At 37.4% G+C, this 25,810-nt stretch overlaps 2 protein-coding genes across 16 annotated transcripts in view; both read right to left on the bottom strand.

Moving 5' to 3' along the window:
- Nucleotides 1-8,257, bottom strand: part of dipk1ab (divergent protein kinase domain 1Ab) — a 42,894-nt gene extending 34,637 nt beyond the window's left edge. For 6 of the 15 annotated variants that reach the window (XM_087257331.1, XM_087257334.1, XM_087257335.1 and 3 more), the window contains exons 1-2: nt 8,161-8,257; nt 7,995-8,078 (exon numbers count right to left, since the gene is read on the bottom strand). In XM_087257331.1, coding sequence (XP_087113457.1) covers nt 7,995-8,078; nt 8,161-8,250 — 174 coding nt within the window. In that variant the 5' untranslated portion in view covers nt 8,251-8,257. Of the gene's footprint in view, nt 1-4,735; nt 4,929-7,994; nt 8,079-8,160 lie in introns of those variants that run through there. The other 9 variants (XM_087257332.1, XM_087257338.1, XM_087257344.1 and 6 more) reach the window with 4 other exon arrangements.
- Nucleotides 8,258-9,956: 1,699 nt separating this feature from the next.
- On the bottom strand, nt 9,957-24,727 carry zbtb11 (zinc finger and BTB domain containing 11). Its single transcript, NM_212650.3, has 10 exons — nt 24,233-24,727; nt 22,928-23,148; nt 21,230-21,461; nt 18,926-19,926; nt 17,414-17,719; nt 16,925-17,321; nt 12,562-12,679; nt 12,285-12,443; nt 11,949-12,124; nt 9,957-10,595 (listed from the first exon to the last, which is right to left on the bottom strand). Exons 1-10 carry the CDS (start codon nt 24,540-24,542, stop codon nt 10,075-10,077), a joined length of 3,441 nt encoding a protein of 1,146 aa, NP_997815.3. The 5' UTR covers nt 24,543-24,727; the 3' UTR covers nt 9,957-10,074.
- Between the last annotated feature and the right edge of the window lie 1,083 nt (nt 24,728-25,810).

Consider the following 25,810-nt stretch of genomic DNA (forward strand, 5'->3'; position numbering starts at 1 on the left):
ATCAGGCACCCCATCCCGCTCCTCTCACTCCTCTCGCCCCATGGGACACATTCATCCACACACTGACTCAACACTGCAACAGTCCAAAATGTTTACATCAAGCTCACCGCTGGAGCTCAGGAGGGCTGCGATCGAGGCCGATACACAGATTCACATGATAAACGCGGAATGATGATTGGTTGCTCCTATGCTGTGAAATGTGACTCAACAACAAATGATCTAGACATAGCAACATCTTGTTCACTGCTTCACAAGCTGTCATTTCAGAGCAGCTGCTCTATTATGAGATGGAAACACTTGCGTCACTTTTGCTTATGTTGTTTTTTCCATATAATGAATACGATCATTTGTCTTGGCAGAGTCATTAATTTTTCAAATCCTGATTTGTTTTCAACTGAAATACACACATTCATTTCACACTCAATATATAAATGTCAAATATAGAAAATAGATGATTTGGGTAAATATATCTTACACTTTTTTGGTATAACAGTTTGTATGAATACAGTATATGAATACAGTGCATTCGGAAAGTATTCATAGCTTTAACCTTTTCCACATTTTATGTTACAGCCTTATTCCAAAATGGATTAAATTAATTTATTTCCTCATAATTCTACACACAATACCCCATAATGACACTGTGATTTTTTTTTTTTATTATTGTAAATTTAATCAAAATAAAAAAGCAGAAAAATCACATGTACATAAGTTTGTTGAAGTAACGGTGTGCAGCCATTTTTAGATCTCTCCAGAGATGTTCAATAGGATTTAGGTTTGGGCTCTGGCTGGGATATTCACCGAGTTGTTGTGAAGCCACTCCATTAATATTTTGGCAGTGTGCTGTGGGTCATTGTCCTGCTGGAAGATGAACCGTCACTCCAGTCTGAGATCAAGAGCACTCTAAAACAGGATTTCATTCAGGACGTCTCTGTACATTGCTGCATTCCCTCTATCCTGACTAGTCTTCCAGTTCCTGCTGCTGAAAAACATCCCCACAGCATGATGCTGCCACCACCATGCTTCACTGTAGGAATGGTATTAGTCTGGTCATGAGTGGTGCCAAAGAGTTCAATTTTAATCTCATCAGACCAGAGAATTTAGTTTCTTATGGTCTGAGAGTCCTTCTGGTGCCTTTTTGCAAATTCCAGGCAAGGATTGGCTTCCATCTACTCTACCATACAGGCCTGATTGGTGGATTGCTGCAGAGATGGTTGTCCTTCTGTAAGGTTCTCCTCTCCCCACAGAAAAATGCTGGAGCTCAGACAGAGTGACCATTGGGTTATTGATCACCTCCCTGACTAAGGCCCTTCTCCCCAGATCACTCAGTAAGATGGCTGGCTAGGTCTTGGAAGAGTCCTGGTGGTTAAAAACATCTTACACTTATGGATGATGGAGGCCACTGTGCTCATTGGAACTTTAAAAGCAGCAGAAACTTTTTTGTAATCACCCACAGCCTTGTGCCTTGAGACAATCCTGCCTCGGAGGTCTACAGATAGTTCCTTTGTCTTTATGCTTGATTTGTGCTTTGACATGCACTGTCAACCCTGGGACCTTATATGGACAGGTGCATGCCTTTTCAAATCATGTCCGAATTTCAAAAAATATTTTTTTTTCACAGTGTCATTATGGGGTATTGTGTGTAGAATTTTGAGGAATTAAATGAATTTAATCCATTTTGGAATAAGGCTGCAACATAAATAAATGTGGAAAAAATGAAGCGTTATGAATACTTTCCGTATACACTGTATAAGATTACACCGTTTTTAAAGTAAATATATTTTCATCCATTTCTCAGTGAATTTAGACAATATATTTGGGTACATTTAACCAAAACTATTTTGTTAGTTATTTTATATTCATTAGAAGTGTGGTCACCTAACATCTTTATGAATGAAAAGATTATGCATTTCTTATTCAAATACAGGTGTTTTTTTTTTTGTTTTTTTTTTTTACTTAAAACTTAATGTAATACTTTCTGTTGATTAGACCTCTTAACAAAACATATTCAAGGTGGTGTACATTTTTTGTTTTGTTAAATCAGTACAAGTTTTAGCTTTGGTGTTGATTATAATATATCATGCTCACACATTTCTCATTTTATAGCATCCTATACAAAGTATTTAAATGTAATCAGAATTGTGATGTGTCTAAATGATCAAGAATTCTTGTTGTATTATAATACATTATGCATCAACTGCCATCATGCTGCTATATATTCATATTTAATATTTAAATGTGTCCTACCATATAACCTCATTTAATTTGTGACACAGTTCCTCTGGGCTGCACTGGAAGCAAAGAGGGTCAGCCTGACACTCATAGTAAATAGGAGACCTGGTTTTTTTATTCTCATGGGAACGAAATGGAGGAGCACGGTTGCCTGACTGTGACAGATCCTTAAACAGGACTAAAATATGGCAGAAATGAGCACCAAGCTTCACGCTGCAGAGAAAGAGCGTGTATATATTACTTTATTTGGTACTGTTTATATAGGTTAAACAAGACAGAAGCCTTGCAAACAAAGTAGGCAATAATAAAGTGGGCACAAATCTAAGTAGGCACTCTGAAGGCTGTGGAATTGTAAGATCTTTCTGATGCACTAAGAGCCTAGAGCCACTCTTTATTATGAAAATCTCCAAGATCTTGTTTCATCGAATCATACCTAGATATAGCCCTGAATGCTTCTGGATGAAAGAGCAGTGTATGGATTTTCAGTCACATTGAGTCAGGCCGTGTTGCTTGATACAACTTTTTTTTTTTTCAAAAGCACTGCTTGCATTGAATTAAAGTGCAGTGCAGTGCAGTATATATGGACTCTTGCACCAGAACAGATTATACTTGTTACATACTGGCATATGAACATTTTAACGAAACCTATGCAGTGTGAGAATTGAGTGAAGAAATGTTCAGTCTATTGGGACCAAAGACTGGGAACTCTACAGTGCTTAGGAGTATAACCATGTGGTATTTTGTATTGGGCCACTCATATTACTTTCCTGCTTATCTTTTTAAAACTGAAAGTTTGTCTGGACTTGTTGTCTGGAGGTTCCCTATGGAGTCTTCTCTATTGAATGCCCCTTTTCCCAAATGACTGATACTCTCAGTGTTATAGTTTCAAACCTTTTGCAAAAAGAGGAACCTTAAATAACTAAGAGCAACATGTCACAGAAGAGCTTTAGATGTCTACGTCTATTATTTAAACGAGTGATTGAGCACAAGAATATTCAAATACATTACTCAAAATAGAATCTTTATATTTTAAGATAAACTGTTTTTATGTAATTTTAACAAATAAAACAAACATTGTATTTGTATTAACATGAGCACTGGCATGTACAGTATATATAAAACAATCTTGCTCGCAAAAACACACAATATGGATTGACATGATTAAAAATAAAAATAAAATCACACAGATTAGGTTGTAATTATATAAATATAAAATATTTTGAACAGCACTGGGCACTTTTGATGTTAGAAGCTCATTATAACTGTATTATACCAAGGTGTTATTTCTTATTGATTTGTTCAAAGGGTAGACCAGGGGTGCTCAAACTTTTTCTTATGATGGGCCAAAAACCAGACTTGATTGAGGATTGAGGGACGAAGTTAAATATTGTTGCCATGTATAATTTCCTGATTTATTTAATAATACTTATAAATAACTAGAAAACATAGCTTTACATGGATCAATACTGCTTTTTAAAAAATATTTTATAATGAACTTATTACAGTAAAACCAAAACAATAATTTATAACAGAATGGAGATACACTGGTTTTTGCCTTGATGTAATCACTGATGTCTTCTGCATAGTCCTATATCCATACTGGCATTATTTACTGTAGATTTGAAAAACATCTGGTTCATTTACAACATTTAGATGAAACATTTTATTTCAGTTTTTTTTTTTTTTGTAGCTCACCAATAAAATTAACAAACAAAAAAAGTTACATCAAATTAGAAATGACGATCTTTTCTAAAGGCATTTGCCAGAGCCTTTTCCATCCTTCTTCCTCTCTACTCAAATGGGATGGTGGGCCAAACCAAAGGTTACAATGTGCCAACTTTGGCCTGCGGGCCCTACTTTGGGCATCACTGATTTAGTCAAACAAACAAACCAACAAAAACAAATAAAACATTTACTTCAGTTAATTATTAATTTACAGTTTTTGCTTTAACATGCAAAATCATGAAAATCCATTCCAGTCAGATTTCAGGTGTGTATCTAACTGCCATTTCTGTTCATTTGAGAACACTAATGAACAGCAGATCTGAAAATCTGTCATCATATATATTTTTATTCTGTTGGCTATTGGTGCAGCTTTGAGAGGACTCTGTTTATAAAATATGTGAGAAACTCACCTCCTGAACAACAACCATTGTGTCCAGAGGAATTTAATCATGCTAACCTTGTGAATTTTATGAAGCACGCTCTTCTAATTATTTCCATACAATGTTTGAGAGCTTAAAGCTGTTATTTTATAATAAATTCTCTGAGCGCATGACCTCTAAATAGAATGCTTTATGTAGATGAAATAAAGCAGCCTATTCAGAGTTTATCCATTTAGAGGAGAAGCAGTTACAGAAGTCAAAGCACCACGGCAGATCCTTCAGGCATATAAGCAGATCTCAGATAATAAATAAAATCTGCCCAGAAAGCATCAGGGTTTAACTGTGGCTGAAATTCCCCAAAATATTCATAATGGAAAGCAAAATGAAGTCTTACTCACAGGCAGTTGTTGTCATTGCCTCTAACTAAAATAGTGTTCCAATGCAAAGCATGTGAATATCAGCCTCTGAGGTTCATTTGGCCCACAGAACAGCACGTTTCTCACATGTTCACTCTCTCCTGTGCTCCTGTAAGCCAGTAAGCTCGACTCTGTGTGTGAGGACAGTCAGCACTGGAGAAGACTCAGTAAGCTGCTGAAAGCACACAGGATTACAGTTTTCAGAAGATAAACAAAATGCTTAAAGGAGGGTTGCCATCCAAGTCTGAACCGCTCATCCCTCACACCACAACACTGATGCCATTTCCTTCATTTTGAGGAACTAAAAACAACTAAGCTCATTTTCAGATGATCCACCACAGCCTTCACCTCTGATTTAAGAATAAGATTTCCACAGATGAACATACATATTACTCAGACAACACAGAACACCATCTGAGGTAATTATCAGTTATTCACACTGCTTGTGAAACATTACAAAGAAATTTTCAAACTGAGTCCATGACACCCTCAGCAGTCTGACAGCGCTGATCAGTGTGACTGAGATGAACAATCAAATAAAGACGGAGCTTTATTGTGAAAGAGTGTGAGCTAAAATTTAAGTACCATCTATTATCTGACACCTGTTTTGAAAATCAGCTAACATTCAGTACATCAGTAACATTCTCTGATTTAAACTAGTGAAGTTACATAAACTAATTTCGAGAGGAGCACGTGATATGATTATGCACCGCTGGCCACTCATCCGTAATCAGTAATAATCCAATCAGAATGATCCTAGCTTAATATAAATGGATCACTTTCTGCTTATTGCTCTATCTTCTTTTTGGAAGAATCCCCTCTTCCACCCCATTTCCTCCTGTTTCTCCCCCTCTAAAGGGGGAGCGATCGAGACCTACCTGATCTCGGTTCTCCTGATATGCTTCTAGACCGGGCGGGAGCCCTGGGCTCAAATATCTCCGAGCTCAGGGTTCTCTCCCGGGACAGCATGCCAAAGCTGCTATAAATGCCAAGCATATCTAAGTGGGAACTCTTGAAATAGGTTTGAGGTGCTTTTTATGTCAAATAAGAATTTTGCATGATTCAGGTACTTCAAAAATGGTTATGAAGAAGAGACGAATTATTTTTGTCATTTTGTGTTTTTTACATCCACTTTTGCTTGCATTTTAAAATAGAAATACAAAAATATTAAATCTAATCATTAGCACACTGTTGCAGAAGCTTTATTTTGGGCAATTACAGGTAAATGTCACTAAAAAAAGCAAATAGTTGCCTAACTAGGTTTTTTATTCTCTTCGGTTAAATACATATTGCAAAAAGTTTGGGACATTTTACGTTACCTTTAAATGCACATAAACTTTAAGGACAACCTTAGGGTTTAATATGGATTGGTCCACCCTTTGTAGCTATAACAGCTTCTGGAAAGACATTCCACAAGTTTTAGAAGTGTTTATGGGAATTTTTGACCATTCTTCTAGAAGCTTGTTTTTATTGTTAGACATTGATGTTAGACAAGAAGGCCTGGCTTGGAGTCTTTATTCCAATTCATCTAAAAAAGGTTCTATAAGGTGGAAGTCAAATTGGGAGAGTGTGGGGTTGTTTCCCAGCACTGAAGGGTGCTGGGACAAACATATGCCAGAGTAACTGGCAGTTAATTCGTCTGTGGTGAGTGAGTGAGGGAGGGAGTGAGTGAGTGAGGTCAGGACTCTTTGCAGGCCAATCAAGTTCCTCTATCACAAACTCATCCATGTCTTTATGAACCTGGAGTAATCTTGGAACTGGAAAGGGCCATCTCCAAACCATTTCCGCAAAAATAAGGGCATGAAATTGTCCAAAATGTCTAGGTGTGCTCAGACATTAAGAGTACTCTTTTTTCTGGAACTAAGGGGCCAAGCACAACCTCTGAAAAACAAGCATATGTAACGAAGGCCAGCTAGTGAATTGCTGTGCAGGTAAACCTCCCTCTTCTGACCTCAAAAGGTGCACTAGCAACAGAAGCAACAGACCAAGGCTCCTTGTTAAAGCAACCGACTCCCATGCGGGAAGTCACCAATTCGATCCCAGTTTGAGGCAGTTTGGATGGTGTAGGACCGGCGGGGTTACACATAGTCTCCCTCCACCAAACTTTACACTTGTACAATGCAGGCAAGTACCGAGTAGCTTTTCTCATGGTAATTTCCAAATTCAGACTCATACACCAGACTGTCAGACAGAGAAGCATAACAGAGAACACGTCTCCACTACTCTGGCAGTGTGCTTTACACCACTGCATCCGACACTTTGCATTGCACTTGGTGATGTAAGGCTTGGCTGCAGCTGTTGGCCATGGAAACACATCGAGGCACAGTGCACCTCAGCATGTGCTGCACTCATGATTTTACTTAAACATCATGGCTAAAGAAGCTGTTGTTTCCAATTGCTTCCACTTAGTAATAATAACAGTTGACCAGGGAATGTTTAGTTGTTAGGAAATTTTACAAATGCACATTGCACAGGTACAACACGGTTCTTGAGTTTACAGAGCTCCTGAAAGCGACTCATTCTTTCACAAATGTTAGTAGAAGCAGTCTGCATATGTGCTTGATTCTGTACACCAGTGGACATGCAAGTGATTGGCACACCTGAATTAAACGCTTTGAAGTGGGGTCTCAAAACTTTGATCAATATAGTTTATGAGCTTGACAATACTCTGTAGCCAACTGTTTTGATGTTTAAAAGGAGGCCATACATCTTCGATGCACACAAACTCAACGCCCCAGTAAGTTGAGAATTCACACTTTATGTTGTGCATTAAATGTTGACAGGTAGGGGAAATGTTTTCAGCAGGACTATCAAATGTTATAGCCTATATACACAGCAGCAGTGTTGCTACAGCAACGAGAGACCCGCCGATTGATAAAACGCAGCAGCACCAGCTTCTGATGCTCCGGTTGTTGTTTTTTCAGTTGCGAAAACCGTAATTTCGGTCATTTAACAAGATTTTTCAATGAGGCCGGCGTATAATGGTCGCAAACACTGCTGAAAAGAGTCGCGGATGTGTCACTGGATGTATTCAGTCGCTGTAATAACGCTTGTTGGATGAGTGAAGCTTTAAGAGATGAATCCTTCAGAAACTTCTGAGTCCAAACGGGATGACAGCATCCCCGCTTCATCCATTCAAATCTCACAAGCCAATTATTCCAAGTACACAGACTGATATTAAAGCCGAACGCTCGGTGCCGTTTACAAACAAATTACATGCGATGCATATTTGACGTCTTACCTGGATATAGACGGGTCGCTTCAGCCAGATCCACGGTATCAGACCCCGTGCCATGATCGAAACACCACATTTCACAGCACTAACCTACCACATATACAGCTTTAGAGAACAGCGAAGGACATTTAAATGATGTAAAACATGAAACAGAGTGAGCAATGTCCTTTACCAAGCCAGGGTGTTTCTCGCCATAGGGAGAGCGGATGATGAAGAGTGTGATGCTCCTCAGGCGCCGCACCTCACGCGCGATGAGCAACATCTGCGCTCACATACACTGGATGAGCACGAGACACCACTGCCGCACATGACTATATGAGGATGTGGGAACATTCATAAGGCTTTGGAGATGAAGTTGGTTTCAGAATAGGAAGAGGCACGCAGGAGGACAATTATTTAAACATTTAAAAATTAACGTGCTAAACAAAAGTTGAAATAATGCTATTTTGACAGACAAGCTTAATTAAAGTTATTGTCCTAAATAAAATAGAAAGTAGGCTATGTATATACAAACATACTAGAATATAAACAAAGTTGAAGTCAGAATTATTAGCCCTCCTTTGATTTTTTTTTCTTTTTATAATATTTCCCAAATGATGTTTAACAGAGGAAATTTTCACAGTATGTCTGATAATATTTTTTTTTCTTCAAGAGAAAGTCTTATTTGTTTTATTTTGGCTAGAATAAAAGCAGTTTTTAATTTTTTAAAAATCCATTCAAGGTCAAAATTATTTGCCCTTTTAAGCTATATATTTTATTTTATTATATTTTAGTCTATAGAACGAATCATCATTATATAATAACTTGCCTAATTACCCTAACCAGCTTAGATTACCTAATTAACCTAGTTAAGCCTGATACGTCACTTTGAGCTGTATAGAAGTGTCTTGAAAAATATCTAGTCAAATATTATTTATGGTAATCATGGTAACGATAAAATAAATCAGTTATTATAGATGAGTTATTAAAACTATTATGTTTAGAAATGTGGGGGAAAAATAAACAGGGGGCTAATAATTCTGACTTTAACTATACACACACACATACAAATGCTATATACAAAAAAAAACACCTTATTTTTTTCATTCAATCTGTATACTGTGCTACTGTCCTTCAAACCACAAAGTTTTGCAACTGTTAGCGAAACATTTTAATAACTAACGAATACTTTAATTGTATTTAACATGCTTTCTACATATATACAATCACTTTTGTAAGTTAAATTTTATGTCATTGCCTGCTTTAATAAAGGAATTGTATAGCCTTATTACTAAAATGTTATTTTCATACACAATTACGCGTATGATAATTTTTTCAATAAGTTACTGTAAAACATATACATTTCCAGCTAATATTAGTGCATTACTATCATATACTTTAATACAATAGCTGATAAAAACAACAACAACGCTTTTTACTGTAAAGCTTGGGCTATTAAATATATCTACAACAGTTCTACAGACTTTCTAACAGCTAGCACTATATTAAAACCATCATAGCACATTTATATAAGGGCTGCTCACTCAAATCTTGGGATGCTGGTAGAGGCGTTTATAGATATATTTTCACACTTCAAGACATAAAATGCAAAACGGGGAAAAAAATATAGCACATGGTGCATCCCTGTAGACAGGGAGTTTTTTATTTGGTTGTCATTTCTGCAGCTATACATAGTACTCAGCTGAGACCGAGAGGCACCGCATTAAACCACAGAAAAGAGCCTATGGCCCTTTTGCCAAGACTGTTAGAGCTTACGTGTGTGTTACAAATAACCAAAAAAATAAAAAAGCAGCCTTGAGAATGAGAAAATGTAAGCTAATTACAAAAAAAAAACTGTTAATCTGTTGTATCCTTAATTGCTACTGTATTACAATGCAAATTATTCTGTTTATGTACACATTATAGTTTACTATAATGCAAACATTCACACATCCACATCATGCACTGAGTCACTCAGACAAACACACTGAAGCAAGGGTGTTTTCAGAAAAAACCCTTTGAGCTTATTTTAATTTACATTTTACAACAAAAATAAATGAGCACTTTTTTACATTATGACACAAAATAAGACCAAATAAGCAATGTCTCATTCCACCTCGGCCACATGCGCCACCTCCACCTCCATGGTCTGGATGATCTCTGGAGCCTCTTCCACTTTAACTGCAGCCTGCTGTGCCAGGACGTAATTGACCACCTGCATGATGCTCTGATCAGAGAGAGTGGTGACCGCGGCGCCATCGTTCATGGCCTGCACGGCCTCCACCGTCTCTTCGGTGATGAGCACGGTCTCGATCTCCTCTGTTGCTGGAGGCTGTGGAGGCTGAAGTTCAGGAGGAAGCTCGGAGCTCAAGATGCTGACGGCGTGCTCCACCTGAGTGCCTTGGTTGTGGAACTGAAGAGTGTCCTTCTCCAACATGATCTTGCCAGGCAGTTGATCTCCGTGAAACTTGGTTATGTGTTTGCGCAGGGTTCTGGCGTCTATGTGAGCCTCCTGGCATAATGGGCAAACGTAGGGGCGCTCGCCTGTGTGAGTGCGAACATGGCGCTTCAGCGAACGAGCATCAGCCCATGCTACGCCACAGGTCAGACACTCAAAGGGCTTCACTCCTTTAGGGAAAAAAAACAATAACAACATCTGTGTTGCTGAGCTATTCATATCATTTTAAGTAGCTGACATAAAAACTAATAGTTAGTTGATTGCAAAATTGCCAAAATTGAGTGTGTAAATGTTGAGGACAACAATTTATACTGAATAACTCAGCAGGAAAATAACTGAAGCCTAACTGTCATTCATGATGACTAAAAACTTCCTGTTTTAAAAGCCTAAATAGAGACTTGCAGCGCCACCTACAGCCTAAATACAGATGTGCAGATTAGACAAATCTTTCAATTCAATGCAAATCAAAAAGGAACAATTTATTTTTCTCTTGACCTAATTATGTTTAAATGAAAATATAGTAAAAAGTAAAAATATATATTTTTTTTATAATTTAATAACATATTTGCACATATTTATTAAAAGTGTTAACAAAACCTTGCATATATTTATAGAGATGTACAGATCTGATCACGTGACCGGGAATTAGGCTTAATCTTGCGATTTCAGACTCGAGCGAATGTTACCTCCTGATCAGAACGCGAATATTAATGTGTGTGTAAGGATACATACAGTTGAAGTCAGAATTATGAGCTCCCCAATAATTTTTTTTCTTCTTTTAAACATTTCTCAAGCCATGTTTAACAGAGCAAGGACATTTTCACAGTATGTCTGATAATGTTTTTTTCTTCTGGAGAAAGTCTTATTTGTTTTGTTTTGGCTAGAATAAAAGCAATTTTAAATTTTTTGAAACCCATTTTAAGGTCAATATTATTAGCCCCTTTAAGCTAAATTTGTTTTCGATAGTCTACAGAACAAACCATCATTATAAAATAACTTGGGTAGTTAGTTTAAACAGGGGGGCTAATAATTCTGACTTCAACTGTATATGTATGTATGTATATATATATATATATATATATATATATATATATATATATATATATATATATATATATATATATATATTATTTTCAAGTGCAAAAATGTCAAAAGGTTCTTCAATCAAAACATAAAAATACATAAAAGAACTCTTGTTCTATAACAAACTGATCAAAACTAATAAAGAATGTGATTAAATCAACAACAAAACTCAATTAACAATAGTCATCATTACTTTAAGAATAAATTCCATATTGTTCAATTTCTCGGAAAACAAGACTTTGTGTTAAATTTAAATGAAATTATCTCAACATAAGAGTTTTTAAGAATCCAGTCTTTCTGCTCTGATTTTAGACCTTCCCAGACCTTCATCTGTAAAAGCGTGAATTAACACCTACAGAAAGCCTTTATATTTTCCAGTTTTGCTTTGCATGTTTTTTTCCTCCTCTACAGTATCTGATTATGCTTGATCCCCCACTCACCCTGGTGATTATTCATGTGGCGGCGGTACTCTCTGAGCTGTGTGAACTTCCTCCCACAGTGTTCACACTCTCTCTCCAAGTTCTGCTTCACTCTGCCCTTCTTTCCATGTGTGGCTTTCTTGACATGCCGTCTGAACAGGGCCTTCTCAAAGAACTCCTTCCCACACACATTACACCTGCCAAGAGGACAAAACACACCATACAGTTCACAGTCTAACCTCGAAAAAGTCTAGAGCTCACATAAAACAGAAAGAGTGTGAAAAAATATATATATTTTAATTGTCTTATATATAGCTCTATACATAGAAGTGTAAAGAAATGATCAATATTTCTCACCTGAAGGGCTCTGCAACACTGTGCGATTTGACATGCGAGTACCAGTCTTTTTTCCAGCTGTAGCATTTCCCACAGACCTGGCACTGGAAGGGTTTTAGGCCTAAGTGCTTGTTCATGTGCTGCTGAAGGTCTTTCGCTTCAAAGAAACTCTTATCGCAGCTATAATGATAGAACAAAAGGTGTCAAACCATTATGCTGGGAAGACAGGTGAATAAAAGTTTAATCGGTGAGTTCACCAAAGCAGCTGTGTGTGTGGGTCGAGGGATAAAGCACTCACTGAGAACAGTGGAATGAGCGGACCTTAGGTTTGGGTTGATGCTTCTTGAGGTGTTTGCTCAGTCCAGACGCACGATGAAAGGATGCTCCACACGTCGTGCACAAGTACTTTGATTCCCCTGTCAAACAAACTGCTATTATGATCTACTCATTAAAATAACTGTTCACCCAAAAATGAAAACCACCTCATAGTTTACTCACACTTAAGCCAACCTCTGTGTATATGATTATTGTTCTTTCAGACAAACACAGCTAGAGTATTTTAAATTTCATCCAGGCTCTGCTTTATTTTTAAGATTCCAAAAATGCATTAATCAGTCAGCAAACAAACCCATACACTGGGGTTAACCCATATATTAGGAAGCAGACTGATGTGTTTTAGTAAAAAAATATACATTTTTTTGTTTTAAATTATAAACTCCAATCAGTGACTTCTGCTGAATGTATGCTATGGGTCAGGCCAGACAGAATCTGGGGACATTTTTTGCAATTTCAGCTAAGAATTGTGTAAAAAATCTGCAGATTTATGCAGATTTGGGAGTGTCGTAACTAAAAACTTACCATATGAAATAAAAAAATAACTTTTTACCTTTTATTTAATCTTGTTACAATGCAAATCCAATTAGATCCACTTATTTGGAAAAACAAAGCAAGTCGCTCATATAATATCTCTACTAAAAGACAGAAAATATTACTTTACAAACTGTTTTGTAAATAAATCAAATGCAAATCAAATCTGCTGGATTTCTGTGCACGCAGATTCCGTGTGGGCCCAGTTATGGGTGACCGACATTCATGAATAGATGCATGTTGCGGGAACACAGCTTTGTCAAAGTAATATACATTATATAGCGTTATACAGTAACAGCAAGCTAATTGTTCTTGTTTGCAGTCGTCTACAGTAGTAAATAAACTGTGGTAAGTGATTCCCAAAAGACATGTCAATTTTTAGAGCTTCTAATTCTAACTACAAATGTACAAATGTATCTCACATCAAGCTTCATACATGGAGTCAGATGTCAGCCAAAAAGTTATCAAGTATGCACATTCAGCAGCCACCAGAATTCAGTGATTGGACTTTGTAATTTAAATATTATATATATATATATATATTAAACATGAGATAAACCCCAGGCAGTGTATGGGTAAACTTATTTAAAACTACTGCAGAAGTATTTATCTGAAAGTAGAAAGTAATATACACTGAGGATGGCTTGAGTGTGAGTAAATTATGAGGTAATTTCCATATGTTGGATGAACTACACTGTTAAGCACACCTCATTACAGTGTGATGACCACGTTGTTACTGAGGAAAAACATATTTGCAGGGAAAATAATCAGACTCAAGTCATCTTTGTCTATGGAATCTTAAATTTGAGTGGTCGGTAATTGAGTTTAAATTTTCTAAATAATCCTTAACTAGAGCAACCTTAAATATTTCATTAGCAAAGCACAAGTATCATTAGATGCATAACAATAACATTATTATGCATTTTGATCTTTAAATCTCTGCAGAGCTTTTGCATTCACAAATAGTCATATTACACTGTAGGGAGTATTTAATATCTGAAAAGGGTAATATTTGAAATAGTATCTCTTTAATAACAGCCTCCTTTGTTTTGTCTTTCACCTTTTATTCATTCTGAATTTAAATTGACTGTCAAGTAAAACTAAAAGTCAACTTTTTGGCTATTTCTGCAAAGATATCCATTAAGTCATGCATTTTACTTTTACACAATCTTTACTACATCATAGTCAAGGTATATATGGAAGAAAACCCTAACAAGATGGTTAAAAAGAATGTTATTATTAAGTCAAGTTGTTACTGTAATGTAAAAACTGTAAATCATTTAAAAAGACATTAAATGTTTTCAAAAATGCTTTTATATCACCTATTAAACTCATGCTTGTTGGAAAAGTGCATCAGCCTAAACATTTGCAAATCATTAAATACATTCCTCTGGGTATGTTTCATTGATCGTTTCAGATACAAATCAGGGTTCAATGCTAAGGATTTTTTCTACTGGTTCGATTTTCCCTTACCCTGTCAAATTTTTCACTGGCCCCACCAAAAAAAAAAAAAAGTTAATAGCTATTTCTAATCCACAAATTATAAATATAATGTGTCGAAATAACCTCTGTGAGTGAAGAATTTAAATATTTAAAATTGTAATAATTGTATAAGTTAAATTCAAAGTGTTATGCACACAAAAAGAGCAGTATAGAAAATGTGCATGTATTTTATTGCACTTCTTAATTATTTATCAAAACGTGGCTGCCTTGTCAAGGTGACGCCGAAACATCACTTTATTAATTTGTCATGTTGTATCCACATCTAAATGTCTGCTTCCAAGACGTTAGAAACAGATGTTTTCTTTTAGCCTCATAATTTGAAATTGCCGCCATGTTGCCGTCTCTTCGCTATACTGGCTGTCACCAGGTTATGAAAAAAATGACATCCTCACAACATCCAATCAGATAAGAGGAACCGAAAAGCAATATGGAGTTTATGACATCACAGAGAAGGTAGCATTTAAATGCTAAAAAGCACAAATTGTTTTTTGATTCTAAGACTGTATTTGCACACAATTGACAAACAGTCACAGGCAAACTAAACTTTAGTGCAGGGGTCACCAGCATGGTCCAGGTAGCCTGCGAGGATCACATGTGTTGCCCGCAGGCTTGTTCTAAAACTAGAGCTGCGTCCCAAATGGCACACTATATACTATGCACTCATGCACTATGTACTTATGCACTTACACACTTAACAGGATAGTACATGTATGTAGTGGCGTCCCAAATGGCACACTAATGTTTTTTTACTAAGCGGAAATTCAAACCGTTTCCTTGATGATGTTTGACGGTTGCCAAATCAGTGAAATAAACGACCGAATTATCAAATAATAACTGCCGTGATAATTCCCGCATTCACCATCGGGAGGCGCTATATCACTCTCGTAGAAGAATTTTGCTCTCACCATCCAAAATAAATAAAGTTATCCAACATGTGCGTCCGATAGCTCCGCCTCTTCCGCTACGTAAGCAAACCTGCGGTCGTTGAGTGCGTGAAGTGTCCATCATTACACACTTCATTTTAGCAGCTGAATGAGTGCATTATCCGGGTAAATAAAGTGCTCTTATTATTTTTAGAGTTTTCAGTGTGAACACACTACTTACACTATTTATGCTACAAAATGGCGTAGAATAGTGCATAAGTATGCGATTTGGGACGCAGCTACGCTCACCATAGCACCACTTACCAATAAGCTTCATCTAATATGGAAGTAATCATTTAAAAATGTAAATACTTGTAGAGATATATAAAACTAAATACAGGGTATTTCCTACCCTGTTAAAATCATTGTTGATAACTTTTGTGAGAATCATTAACATGATCAGTGTCTTCACATGGATGAATATCATTAATTATTACCAAAAACATGAAGTATAATTAAAAAAAATTTGCAAATTTGTTATTTGAGAAGTGTTTATCAAACTGGTAGCCCTTCACATTAATCGGTACTCAAGAAGTAGCTCTCAGTTTCATAAAGGTTGGTGACCCCTGCTTTGACAAGGCAGCACTGGCCTGGTTGGGCAAATAATAATGATCCTGTCTACTGTCCCTCACACTGGCCCCGGGCCATCAGGCAGTCCTTATTGTTGAGCCCTGCAAATCCACTAGAGGGCAATACCTACATTTTTCTGAATTAAAAAACATTACTTAGGGTACATTTGTTTTGTTTCAGATACACATCCTTCTTTTAAACATCCAGGAAAAGGTAGGACTTGTCGTATAGATCACCTATACCCGCAAATCATTAACATAATCCTAACCCTAATGCTTAATCTAATCTTTAAAAAAAGCAAACATAAAAAAAGTAAACTGCAACCATATATAGTTTTACCTTGATATCACATCGCTTTAACCTCTTTTGTGGAACTGTGTTTTTACCGGACTCACAGTTCAACCCAAACTCTCTGCATCACGAGTACAACACCACAGAATGTGAGCTACTGAGAAAACTGGCCACACTAGAAAAGTTGTCCAATTGGAGATAGAAAGGTGATGTAAATGTATTTAATTACAAATCAAAAACACTAAGTTACCTGTAGTTTTTACTTGGTGTTGTGCAAAGAACTGCAGTTTTTTCTCTTTGATGACTATGTAACTGTCATTAGTGTGAAAAGGAACAATTGTTCATGTCATATTGCCACATAGCATTCATGTTACCTAGAAACTGCAGTCAAACATATGTTGAGGTACGTTTTTGTGGTTTCATAAAAATGTAGGCTGAAGCACGTATTTCTAATAAGCCTGTGTTGCACCTGTTCGTCTGACACAAGCAAAAGACATGCGAGTGTACCTGTATGAATGCTTGTATGTTCCTCCAGGCTTCTTTTGGTGACGAAAGACTTCTCACAGACCGTGCAGTGGAACCTCTTGAGGGAGTCGTGCAGTGCCCTGTGCATCTTCAGGCTGTGCTTGGTGGCAAAGCTCTTCCCGCAGACTTTGCAGGAGTGCGGCCTCACCCCCGTGTGGTTCAACATATGAATACGCAACGAGTACAGCTTGGGCATAGTCTTGCCACAGATGTCGCACACGAACTCTCGTCTGGTGCGAAATCTGGCCTGATCATCTGAGCCCTGAGAATCTTCTGTGGCCATGGCTCGGGTCAAACTGGCTCTCTGGCTCTTTTGATGCTTGTGACGGGCCAAATGCGCACGGAGTGAGGCCGCGTACTGGAACTCCTTATTGCATATCTGTGAAGAATAAAAGTTAGACAGTGAACTAATAATGTATAGCATAGGGTCAGATTAAAGTTGTTACATTTATTCAGCCCAAGGGTACGTACGCTGCACTTGAAGATGCGAGCCTTCTCATGTTTCAGAGCATGCATGATGAGTGTGTATCTCCTTTGAAACACCATGCCACACTCATTACACGCATGTTCTCCCTCCACCGCTCCTTCAGGGTCTCCAGGCAGAGCACCCTCTTCCACAGTCTCGGGCTGCTCTACAATAACAGGCTCCGGTTCCTTTGCTGAAGTCACTATTGCATTGGGAGCAGCCTCCAGGTTTGTCTCTGAAAACTCTGTCTCAGGATTCTTCTTCGCAGACTGAACTGGTCGCCCTCTCTTGGCAAGGCCTTTCTGAGGTATCTGGAGAAATAGTGAAAATTCTAGTAAGACAATGTGGCAGACTGGCTTTGTGCTTTCTCTTGCTCTACTTATACTTGGCTCACTGCACAACAATATCATATTGGGGTCAAAGACAAATAACAGTGTCTGTCATATTTCTTGGTAAGAAAATAAATGCCAAAAAAGGCCAACAACACATGGCCAAAACTGCACTGTGTGATATTCAGATTTTATCATTTAATTCAGAAATCAAGTAAAAAAGGGCCGGGATGCCATGGTGGCGCAGTGGGGTCGCTGGTTCGAGCCCCGGCTGGGTCAGTTGGCGTTTCTGTGTGGAGTTTGCATGTTCTCCTCATTTTGGTTTCCTCCGGGTGCTCCGGTTTCCCTCACAAGTCCAAAAACATGTGGTATAGGTGAATTGGGTAAGCTAAATTGTCCGTAGAGTCTGTGTGAATGAGTGTGTATGAGGATGTTTCCTAGGTTGCATCCGCTGCATAGAACATATAAAGGATAAGTTAGCGGTTCATTCCGCTGTGTAAACCTCCTTTAATAAAAGGACTAGGCCGAAAGGAAAAATCAATGAATGGATAATGACTCAAAACAAATATAAAGCTAAACTGAAACTGGTGGTGTAACTGTGCTAAACGTGTGTATGTGTGTGACATACTGAATTATGTATAGTATTTTTTTTCCTTCAGATGGTTATAAATCAAACCATGAAATTAGATTTAACATGGTTTTACAAATCATTTTTATCATTTTCACTCCTTACTGTTTGGATACTGTGTGGATAATTTTGTAGTAAACTGGCTTTTCACATAATGTCAAGTGTGTGAGTTTCTGCATTCATCACCTCATGGCGAAGCAGTAAAGCAGTTTTTCTAAAAAACAAAGAAGACTGTTTTCACCAATATTTTGTATTTAATAACTACTTAATATTGAAGTTCTTGAACTAAAAAGTAAATAAAAACTTCTTCTGACCTTATTAAAATGAGTCTTGTTTGCTCACAGTGCCTTAAGGACATGACATACTTTGCAAAAGGGTGAATCGGTGCCACATGGGGGGCACTATTGAGCACCCTTTTAAGCCATAAAATGACAGATGGGCCCCCCTGTGGTCTTGTGGACCACACGGATATGGCAAATCTAGATAAAGGGCACCGTTTGGGACAGGGCCATCGCCACATTTACAGTTTAATCATACACCGAGTTAATGGGAGTGCAAACCTTTGCAGGAGGAGAAGTGATTTTCTCCTCTTCTTCAGTCTCAAGTCCCATATGCAGACGAACATAACCTCCTTCCCTCACAGATCGTTTCCTTAGGTATCTCTTGTTGGGATCTATGCATTCGTCCTCTTGTTTTTCGTCATCCTCAACCCCCTCCATCTCCATTGGCTCATCCTCTGATGGCAGAGGAGGTGGTGGTTCCTGTTGCTTCACTTTAGGTGGTCTTCCTGGCCTCCTCTTGAGCGGTGCAGGGGATGGCTGTGGTGCTGCTGCTGGTGGCTCAGTTTGGTGTATGGGTTTAGAAGCCTGGGGCTCATCTTGCACAGCAGGGGGCGCTGCCGCAGCTAAATGCACAATCTCAGAAGCGCCTGTTTTGCCAGGATCCACACTAATAAGAAAAGCTCCTGTTTGCATGCTCTGTACGACAGGAGTGTCACCAACCTGTGGTTCCTCCACAGACCAACAGGCCTGTACAACAGCCAGGGACTCACCCGAACCTGCCTGCCCAGAGTGAGTGACCAAAGTCATGGTCTCGCCCTCCTCTGCCTGGCCACTATGGGCCACCATAGCAAGAGATTCAGCTGAACCAGCCTGTCCGCTGTGAGTAACTACAGTCATGGTTTCTCCATCTACAGTTGCACCAGCCAGCAATGCCAGTGATTCAGCCGTGCCGATTTCACTTGTGATTACAGCCAGGGATTGTCCTGCTTCAGCTGTGCCGTCGCTCTGCATAGTCACCACATATGTTTCAGCAGCAGTGGGTGTGATTGGCTGAGTGGACGCAGGCTGGTTGGGCAGCACAGTGTGGATGTCTCCTCTCTGGTAGACCATCAGCTTCTGCTCTTCCACTTTCTTATGCACAGACTCACAGATCTGAAGAACTTCAGCCATCAATAAATGGCGTGCCAGCGTGGCAACCTCTGCCATCACGCAAAAGTTGAAGGTCAGATTGGAGGTGTAGGCAAAGTCCAGCAAGGGCAGGAAACTGGCTTTGCTGAAGCCTGTTAAGTAAAATAAACACATGAGAGACATTTACCGACAAAAGTCATACTGGTCTAACGTACTACATATTAATGTTTTTAAAAGAAGTCACTTTTGCTCACCAAGGCTACATGTATTTGAGCAAAAATACAATCGACAGGCATTATTTTGAAAGAAATATAAAATAAATAACTGTTTTCTATGTAAATATATTCTAAATAATTTATTATCCCTGAAACTCAAACCTAAAAATTTTGCATCATGTATTGCTTCAGAAATGATTCCAATATGCTGACTAGCTCCTCTTGTGCTCATTTATTTATAGTGCTTAATCATTTAAAACACCTTTTCAATTTCATATTTTGTGAAAAATACAAAAAACTCAATAATAAACAAAAAAGGCAAAGTTTTTAAGTTTTTAAAAAGTAGGGTACAACATTATATTTTATTATTTAGCTTAATAATTTAATTTATATTAGATCATTTGTTGTCCATAACAATGTGCAACATTAAACATTCAAAAAAATATTCAAAATTTTAAACTATATAAGTATTAATCTGCACTTACAATTAAATCATGTACAGTGCTCAGCACATGTTTACAAATTATTTAAATTAATATTTTGATAGAAAAACAATATTACATATGTGCATATACATTAGATTAGTTAGTACTAAAGCCAAATCTAGATCTTATCTAACAAAATAACTTATGATGACAGACTAAAAATGAGTAAACCCAAATTTATGTTATAGAAAAATATTAGATACAAAAATTAAAAAAAAAATAAAATAAAAATAAATTGTTGAAATTTTGTAGGTTGTATTTCTTTTTTTTTTTTTTTGCAATATTTGGCTTGAATTTAATTGTATTATCTTTCAATTTCTAAATGTTTGGTGACTATTATTTTAATAATAAATCTGTTTTGTTTAAAGCACCAAAAATAAATTGTCTTTATTTACTGAGAAATGGATAAAAATATTCATTTTCAAAATGGGGTGAACTCAATTATGCTGAGCACAGTAAATATATTTTTCTTTCATTAAAGTTTCTGACAGAGAATTTCTAATTTATTAGACTGAACTGTAAAGACAGAACTGTTGCTAGTTATAAACAGTGTTTTTGATCTGCCACTTTTGAGGCTGCACTTCAGTTTTTGCTTTCTCAATGGGGACAAATGGCCCCTAGCTCACTAGAGTTTGAACATGCAAATAAAACACATTTATACTGGACATACTAAAATGTTATACATTTAAAACCTTGACTTTGTATTATTTTATTAAACTACCATTTATATCAATAGAATTCTGTATTTGTCTCACCGGAGAGGTCAACAACAGCTTCATGACTGGATACAGCACCCTTTTCCACAAAGAGCTCATAGAAGTAATCGCTGCAGGAGGCCAGGACAGCTTTATGTGCACGATACTCCTCGCCTTCAATGATCAGTGTGATGTCACAGAACTCATTATTCATTCGCTGCAGGTTAAGCTTGTCCAGCATTGTCTGCCCATGCTTCTGTAAAAACTGCTTGACAATTCCCTTACTGTCCACCTAGAATCACCCGTAAAGAAAAAAAAGGAATTTTAAATCTCATTTAGTTGTCATATACAACTGTATTTGTTACAAAACCTAACTGTACTTATATAAATTTTAATTTTAATAAACAAGATGTTATATAACATGACATAATAAAGAGTGATCAGATTTATAAAATTTATAAAAAGTGAATGTACAACAGGATTTTTTATTCATAAATAAAACTAATAAATTATTTTTAAAGTACATTTATAAATGAGACACCAGGGGCTTCATGTATCAACGCTGCGTAGGCACAAAAACTTTGCGTACGCCAGGTTTCACGCTCAGAATCGCTCACGTTTGGATTTACTAACAATGAACTGAACGTGGGAATGTGCGCAGCTTCATGGCAGCTTTATGGCTGGCGCACGCACATTTTTTGTGCGTGTCTGTTTTATTTCTACTGGCGACTCCTAGAGGCAGTTGTGTTAAATTCCTCTCTACAAAGCGTCTGAGCCTTGCAATGGCAGCTGTATGAGACGGGTTCATTTAGCAGGTATATAAGGTTTCCATACCATACATTTGACCAGCTAAACATTAAAGCGCAATTTGCAGCGGTCGCCTGTTTTCCCAATGTAATCTGAGCTATCTACTGCACGCACATTGCTATAAAGACACTATCTGAAGAAGAATTTGCATGCGTAAATCAGAAACATTTCCATTCAATAAATGTGCAAATAAAATATGATGCACAAACTTATTAAAGATTCCTACTTATCTTTCTGGTGATAAATAGTTGGCAAAATCTGATATGTAGCGGGGGAAAAAAGACGAAAGAGTTCATAAGACGCTGGATTCGAACCGAGTTCATGCTCGAACGTGTCAAAACATGTTGATATGCGTCTTACGAGCTGCGCCACTGAGACTGTTAAGGGTACTGCAACATTTTACAACTATAAATCACACTATTTCTTTTTTTTAATTCACTCAGTGCGACGTTCAGACCCAACTGTGTTAACCGCATCAGCTAAACTCTCCCACTCTATTTTTTTCTTTTGTTGTTAATTCCGGAAGACAAACTTGCAAATAACACCGCTTTTCTCCGGTCTACCTCTGAAAGCAGCACCTACAATTCACATTCTGTTCAAAGTTTCTCTTTTTGCTTGATTTTGCCATTGCTTTTTCGTTGGGTTTTGCCAAAGTAGAGTCATTTGCATATTCATACGGGGGAGGAGGCAGGGAGGGGTTTTGTGCTCGTGCATGTTGCGCTCAGTCTCACGTTCATTCAGATGTACAAAAGAATATGCGTGAGATTCGGCGTACGCAGTGTTTCATACATCTGAATTGTTTTCTGCGTACGCACATTTACAGCTTTGTGCGTACGCAATGTTTTAGTATGATTTCCACGCAAGTCTTTGTACATGAGGCCCCAGGTGTTTTATAGTAAGTAAAGCCCCTATTTTAAGGAATTTCTCACATAAATAACATAGTGTACTTACAAAAACCAGTTCATGTTTATCAACTGTAGTGGACTGCTCCTCTTCCAGATCCTCATGTATTTCATCATCCTCTTCCTCACTGGCACAGGCAGAGGAGATCTTCTGTCGAACTTGTCGGGCAGTTTGCTTTGGGGCATCTTCAGTATTGTTTCTCCCCTTCTCCTGCTTGGTTTGGCAATGAATGCATTCCTTGATGCAGTCCTTCACTTGCTTCAGCACACCTGTGATATGGCAGACTAGATTAATGCAACATGTACTGATGATAGTAGTAGATCACTAGATAATAGACTTTCTATAGTTTTACATTAAATAGAGCTATAGGGGAAAACCAAGAGACCACTTGGAAATTTTAGTTTCTCTGCATTTATTTAGAATAAGTTTTAATACAATTTTTAACATTTGCCTCACTTTAAAGGTCTTCCACATTAAAAATAAGTAAATAAATAAATAATAATAAAAATAGTAATTTGGAGATTTTTTACAAAGACAGTCAGATGACAACCGCTTTCTTTTGTTGTCATTTAAAATTAGAAGAAAAAAATAAATTCTTAAAAGTTAAAATATTGTGTTGTCTAAAAATGTATGTAAACATGTCTGTGGGGAAAAAAACATGACACATTTAGTTATTTTTTGCATACAAATGCTGTAATTGTCAAAAAATGTTGTACTGAACACTAGTTTTATTCTGTAAAATACCAATAACATTTCTAACATATTTAAAATAAAAATGTTGGCCCTTAGAAACTTTATTTTTATATATTTTAATAGTTTGTAACAAGTGGCAAATCGTGCATTTACAAAGACAATAAATTACCATTTTGTTTTTGTTTTTTCGCTGCAATCCTCAAATAGTACTTTATTATTTAATCAAATTATTATTGTTCTATATATTCCAGTCAAGCGTATTATGATGTATAAACTAATGTTACTATTTGTGTTTTACGTGTTTCTACTACTTAACAGGAAAAACTTCTACTCTACAGTAAAAACACAAATAAACCAAACACTTTCTGGGAAGAAATCAAGTCTGTATTGACATTTTTGGATGCTTAAAAAACATTTTCATCTCTTACCCCTGTAAGTTATGTCTGTTAATCTATCTCACTGGCGTATTAATAACTATGATAATAGCAAATCGTCTTTTCAAACTGCCTGATTCATCCTACCTGACCAACTTATATTATAAACCTAGCATGACAGACTGTGCCAGAAACATCAACATGACACCAGCTGTCAGACAGCATCACAGAGCAGTGTGGCATCAGTCTGGAAGCTTCTTGCTCATTAAAGCAGTGATTATCGTACCTCTCCACCAGTATTTCTGGGAGATGATTTCCCACGTCTGCTGCTGGTTGAGGTGTTCCCCTCCGGACGTGATGTGCGCCTCCGTGATCAGTTCCTTCCGCCTGTCGGCCGTCAGCACCACTTCCAGCTCCGTGAACTCATCCAAGCCTTTCTGCCGACGCTGATAGTAAAGGATTCCATTGCGCACTATGTAACAGGCTGCTGCCTTTCGGATCTTCCTCTTGGTGTTGCCGTGCGTGCCCGGCGCGTACGGCTCGCGTTCATCGGTCAAGTAGCGCTGGATGGCTAAATAACTCTCCTCGCTCGACATTACCCCGATTAATGACGCTCACGCAACAAAAACAAGACACATCGGCCAATGAGAGGTATTCTCGAGCGCAGAATTCAATGACGTATTTTTTCAGCCCTTTTGCACTTCCATGGATGATCCAGAAATGTATCGAGGTTGATATTTCTGAAATGTTTTCCAAGGGGGAACGTCAGTTCTTGACCGTGTGGGGTAGACTTGCATGAACAGACAAAATGGCTGCTGCACAACCGGATGTTGCGTTTGAAATGGCGAAAGCAGCCACACACTTCGCACTAGTAGAGCGTCACGGAAACGGCAGAGCGCGCTGTTTACCAACAAGAACATTCTTTTTTTGTTGCATTATAACCTGAGCATTCATTCATTTTCTTTTCGGCTTTGTCCCTTCATTAATCTGGGGACGCCACAGCGGAATGAACCGCCAGACTATCCAGCATATGTTTTACGCAGCAGATGCCCTTCCAACTGCAACCTATCACTGGGAAACATCCATACACCCTTATTCACACACGTACATATGGTCAATTAGTTCATCCAATACACCTATGCCACATGTTTTTGGATTTGTGGGGGAGATGATTATAACACAAATACAACAAGGCAAAATTCGATTAACAACTTTCATCTACATTTACAGAGCAGAGCAAAAATAATAATCAAATCAAAAGGATAATAATACAAATAAAACATTTTAGATTTTAACTTTAACTTTAAAGATTTACAGTATTATCAAAATTCCATTTGGAAAAAGTTTTGTTTTAGGGCTCTTGCATTTATCAATAAAACAATTTTTCCAAAATTAAAACATTTTTCAATACACACGAAATATTAACATCTTCCCCTTTTAAACCAAATAAAATATAATTTATAGAAAATTGCAAGGACAACTTTAGAGAAACCTTTACCACTCAAATGAATAGGAGGTTTTGCTAAATTACCAGTCAAAAAATAAATGTGCAGTTGTTTCAATATCAACTTCACAGAATGTACAAATGTTGTAATCAAAATAAAATCTGTGTCTTAAGAAATTATGAAAATGTGTATATAAATATAATTGAATATTTTAAAGTGTCATTTTTTTAGCTTTGGGGGGTATGGGGAAGGAAAGAAACATTGTTCTTAATTCAATAATAGAGCTCTTGGAAAAAAGAAAAGACACATAATTTCTACTAGCTTGTATTGGAAATTTATCTTGGGTTATTATTAATCTTCCCTGCTGAAAAATCCAGCTTAAACCAGCCTAGGCTGGTTGGCTGGTTTTAGCTGGTCGA

This window comes from Danio rerio, chromosome 6 (assembly GCF_052040795.2).
Source record: "Danio rerio strain M-AB ecotype USA chromosome 6, GRCz13ab, whole genome shotgun sequence".
Classification (NCBI taxonomy): Eukaryota; Metazoa; Chordata; class Actinopteri; order Cypriniformes; family Danionidae; genus Danio; species Danio rerio.